Source organism: Arachis ipaensis, chromosome B06 (genome assembly GCF_000816755.2).
Source record: "Arachis ipaensis cultivar K30076 chromosome B06, Araip1.1, whole genome shotgun sequence".
NCBI lineage: Eukaryota > Viridiplantae > Streptophyta > Magnoliopsida > Fabales > Fabaceae > Arachis > Arachis ipaensis.
Genome location: NC_029790.2, coordinates 3,631,460 through 3,636,420, shown reverse-complemented (window position 1 = coordinate 3,636,420; position 4,961 = coordinate 3,631,460). Strand labels below are relative to the sequence as shown.

The 4,961-nt window shown below is 35.6% G+C and overlaps 1 protein-coding gene across 1 annotated transcript in view; it reads left to right on the top strand.

The window, feature by feature from the left end:
• LOC107645414 (omega-6 fatty acid desaturase, endoplasmic reticulum isozyme 2) overlaps positions 161-4,961 on the top strand; it is a gene marked incomplete in the record, with an annotated part of 5,603 nt that continues 802 nt past the window's right edge. The window contains 2 exon segments of the mRNA XM_016349428.2: positions 161-294; positions 3,895-4,961. Coding sequence (XP_016204914.1) covers positions 3,906-4,961 — 1,056 coding nt within the window.

The following is a 4,961-nucleotide window of genomic DNA, read 5'->3' as shown; positions in this document are numbered from 1 at the left end:
CAAAACAATACATATTTAATATTACCATGATTAATTTTAAGAAGAATATTATAACTTATTAATAATAAAAAAATGTATAGTAGTAGTACATTAGTTAGTAATATATGGTGCGGTGGGGCCCATATAACAGTGGATGGACGGAAAGTGCAAATGGAGGAGTATCACAATTTTACGCTTAAATACTCCTTCTTTGCGCCCCATACCCCTCTGCCCCCTTCTCTCATTTCCTCACACCTTCTTCATTTGCCGCCACACACATTCCTCCTCCTCCGTCACACCTTCTCCTCCATCCAGGTACACCTCCTTCTTCCTCTTTCTCCTCAATTCAATTCAATGCCATGCTACCTGCTTATTAATCAATCGCACTTCACGCTTTTTCTTCCGCACTCGCCTAGATCTAACTAACCTTTTCATTGGATGCCATAGATCTCTTCGTTCATTAATTCATTAGATGTGGTGGTAATTTCTGATTCAGTAGGGTCCATTGTGTTACATAATTGAAGCATTCATAATCCCCCTTACCTCCCTCCTTGCTTTCCTCATGTCTTATTTTTTATTTCCGTAACAAGAATGTGTTATCTCTGAGGTGTTTTTTTCATTATTTGCATCTCTTTCCTCTTTCTCTTTCATCGTAGCATCACAAAATTATTTAACCAATTCTGTCTCCACTTGTTTGTCTCTTTCCAAGCAACGATTCTTTCAGTCGTATTTTACTATTTTTTTATAAGGATAAATAAATTCAAATAAATAAATTAAATAAAATATGTTTGTATGTGCATTTTTTTTCTTTTTTAACGTGCGGCTATGAGCATATTTAGGTAAGGTTCTCTCGGATCTAAGCAACAACCTGACCTTTCCGGATTTTTTGTACGGTTTCTCGCTCCGTTCTCCAACAAAATAGCCCAAACCCTTTTCTTTATTCATTTCCATATATTATTTTGGCTAATTCTATGGTGGCTCTGAACCGGTACCTAAATTTTGTCTAACTTATTTTTTGTAGTAAATTTTGATTTTTTAAAAATTATTTATTATTATATTTTTTAAATTAAATATTATTTTTTAATTTTTTTTAATAAATAGACACTATCTTTTAAACATCATAGCATTCACCTATTATTTTACCCTAATTATTCTAATTTAGGGACTAATCTTTTGGCAAGAAAATTAAAAAATAACGTGGCACGCAGATCTCGTTGAAATATTATATCAATTGATTGATTCGTCTTTGATGTGCACTCGTGATTTTTATTTTATGTATTATTTTTTTTTCTCTAGGTGGAGATATTTTTTATATTACTGTAGTATTCTATGTCCAATTTGGACTAATTGGTTGGTAAGATGTGTGTGTGTTTTGATTCTATGATCCTAGTTGGGTTTACAACTCACAAATAGCCAATGCTAGGAAAGCTTTAATTAACGAAATTACCCTTATTGGTTTAGAAAGATCATTTCCAACCGACGTCAACTTGCGCACTTCTATTATAGGCTAAAATCGTCACTTGACTTCAAAAGAAAAGTTTAGAGTAGACAGAATTAAAGGTCAAAAAAAGGACGCGTTACAAGTTTTCATCGTGTTATGCACTAAGTTTGAATAAATTAAAAATGCAAAACAGGGACTAAATCTTTAAAATGAGTAAAATGAGACTCCGCTTTATACTATGATATTATTATATATTTGCTAACATATAGTTAAGAATTTACATCTAATGTTTCTTCTTATTTTTGTTACTTTTACGGTCACCCCATCTAATGTTTCTATTTTTTAATGTTTGATTCTTTGAAAATCTTAAAATCGATTTGGTTAAAAGTGTTACAACTTACAAGTATATTAATTAAATGAGTTTAAAGCTTTTTTTTTAATATTTTAATGAATAGTCCAACTCAACATTTATTAGCTAGTAGTACCTTTTTAGTTTTTAAAAATTAATTTCACCAACAAAAGCTCCAACCTTTATAGTGGTATTTAGTAGTTAGTATGTTTATGAGGTTACAAGAGAGGGCCACTCCAATGCTCCTTTTGGGTAGGAAGAGAGAAGAAAATTGAAGAGAATGGAAAAAGAGAAAATAACTACTATATAAAATGACAGATTCATGTTTAGTAGTTTGTTGGTGTCATGGTAAAAATCTATGGCAATTTATTATAATTGAGGGACGGCATTTCCGAGAGAGGTAATAACATATACAGTGAGGTCACTCTGAGCGAGTACTTTATTAGGGTCGGCTGATTCCCCAAAACTGCAAAAGAACACATTTCAGAGTTAGCTCCTTTTTTTTACCCATTTCATGTGCCACTCCTACCAGTCAACTACAGTAAGCGTTGAGGAACTTTTTATATGAGATAATTTTTATAACCTCTTTTAAGAAAAGTATTTCTTAATTTTGTTGAAATACTAGAAAGAGTAACATGAATAACTTCTATAACAAATTTTTGTTGTTAAAATGTTTATTGTATTCTCAAATAAACTGAAACAAATGTATCCTGTTTTCTTTTCTGGTTGGTACCGTCTGTGGCTATGATATGATATGGACCAATTATGTGGAGGAGTAGCATTTAGATTGCATAATTAGGGCGTACTTGAAATGTTGAATAAATTGAAAGATGAGCCTGCAAGATTGCAACTTGCATAGCATGCAAAGCCATAATTATTTAATTGAAGAACCATGTCAGATATAGGACACAATGTAGCTATAGTCATGTGCATTAGTTGATGTTGAAATCCCGTGTGCTCCACTATTGGTTTTGGACACACACTAGGCAAGTCCCTATCTACTTTGGACGGGACCGGAGACCCCATTGGCTCTGATCCACAAAAATATTCACCAAATTTATTGCACATGCAGTGGTCCATTGTAGAGAATTGCTAATATATAATGTTGCGTAACATGTAGTCTTTTGGAAGGTTTATTTTGTATGTGGCTCTTATGACATTATTCAGTTTAACTGCATGCATGCCTGATTTTTCGGTTAAAAAATAATCTTAATAATCCTAATTATTATAACCTAAAAGACTTGTCAATCTGATGTGTAGTTTAGTTGTTGACATTAATGATGTATTCTTGTGTATGTCTAGTTTTTTTAAACCTTAACCTTAACAATTTGTGTGACATATTCCTGCTTTGAAAGGCCATGACTCATGCAGGCAAAGTTATGGCAGCCTCGTAATATCAAAGAGAAATTCTTTGGTGCCTATGAAATTTTTGTCTAAATTGCTTAAAAGTAAAGAATAGAGTAGGTGGGATCTACCCTTTTATTTTTGAATCTTGCGAGTTAAATTTAGGCACGAGACCATTATCAAAATACTCTGACTAGTGCAAGCTCATATCCATGTTTTTTATTCGATAATTTTCTTTCCTTTTCTATATTTTCAACTGACGACTTTGTATCAAGTTAATTAACTTGACCAAAAATCATAAAATTTCCTGCAACCTTGCCCCTTTCCATATAATTCTGTGTTCATGATGAAAGTCTATATAATTTTTGTATTTGTAAATGCTGGAAAGGTGTTTTGCTTTTAGTTTGAGTTTTTCACCATTTTTTTACTTTAACTTTTCATTGAGTTTGCCTTTATGTACTATGTATGTTATGTATTATAGCGGTTATAGCACGGACTGTAATCCTTTCCCCTTACTGAGTGAGAAAGGAAATGAAAATTAACGAACCTGTAAACAGTGATGACTATAATATCCTGTTAATAATGTTCTTGTATAGTGTTTAATTAATTATCTGTTTCTGCTTTAGAGACCACACACATTTTCCATTCTCATTCTTTCTGCACAAATCAAATAAAAGTATTAGCTCATATCTTTCTTCAGATAGTGCTAAATTTTATTCGGGTACAATTAAATTTTGATTAATGCTAATAAGAAACAAATGCACTGTTATGTTATGTACAGGTTGCGGGAAGATGGGAGCTGGCGGCCGAACCTCTGTTCCTCCTTCAAACAGGACGGTCGAGGCTGACTATGCGAAGCGAGTTCCGCATGAAAAACCTCCCTTCAGTCTCAGCCAAGTCAAGAAGGCCATCCCACCTCACTGTTTTCAGCGTTCTGTTATCCGCTCATTCTCCTATGTTGTCTATGATCTCACCATAGCCTTTTGCCTCTACTATGCCGCCACCAATTACTTCCACAAACTCTCTTCCCCTTTATTTTACTTGGCCTGGCTTCTCTACGGGGCTGTCCAAGGTTGCATCCTTACCGGTGTTTGGGTCATCGCACACGAATGTGGCCACCATGCATTCAGTGATTATCAATGGCTTGATGATACGGTTGGCCTTGTTCTCCACTCTGGCCTCTTGGTCCCTTACTTTTCATGGAAATACAGCCACCGTCGCCACCACTCCAACACCGGTTCCCTTGACAGGGATGAAGTCTTTGTGCCAAAGAAAAGGTCTAGTATTGCATGGTGGTCTAAGTACCTTAATAACCCACTAGGAAGAGTGCTCACACTCACTATTACCCTCACCCTTGGTTGGCCACTTTACTTGGCTTTTAATGTCTCGGGAAGGCCTTATGATAGGTTTGCTTGCCACTATGACCCATATGGTCCAATCTACTCCGATCGCGAACGACTTCAAATATACATATCAGATGCTGGAGTGCTTGCAGTTTCCTATGGTCTTATTCGTCTTGTCCTGGCAAAAGGCCTTGCCTGGGTTGTGGCTGTTTATGGTGTTCCATTGCTAGTGGTCAATGGATTCTTGGTGTTGATCACATATTTGCAGCACACTCACCCTGCATTGCCACATTACGATTCATCCGAGTGGGACTGGTTGAGGGGAGCATTGGCGACCGTGGACAGAGACTATGGAATCCTGAACAAGGTCTTCCATAACATCACTGACACACATGTGGCACATCACTTGTTCTCCACAATGCCGCATTACCATGCAATGGAGGCTACAAATGCAATAAAACCAATTTTGGGAGAGTATTATCGGTTCGATGGGACTCCATTTTAC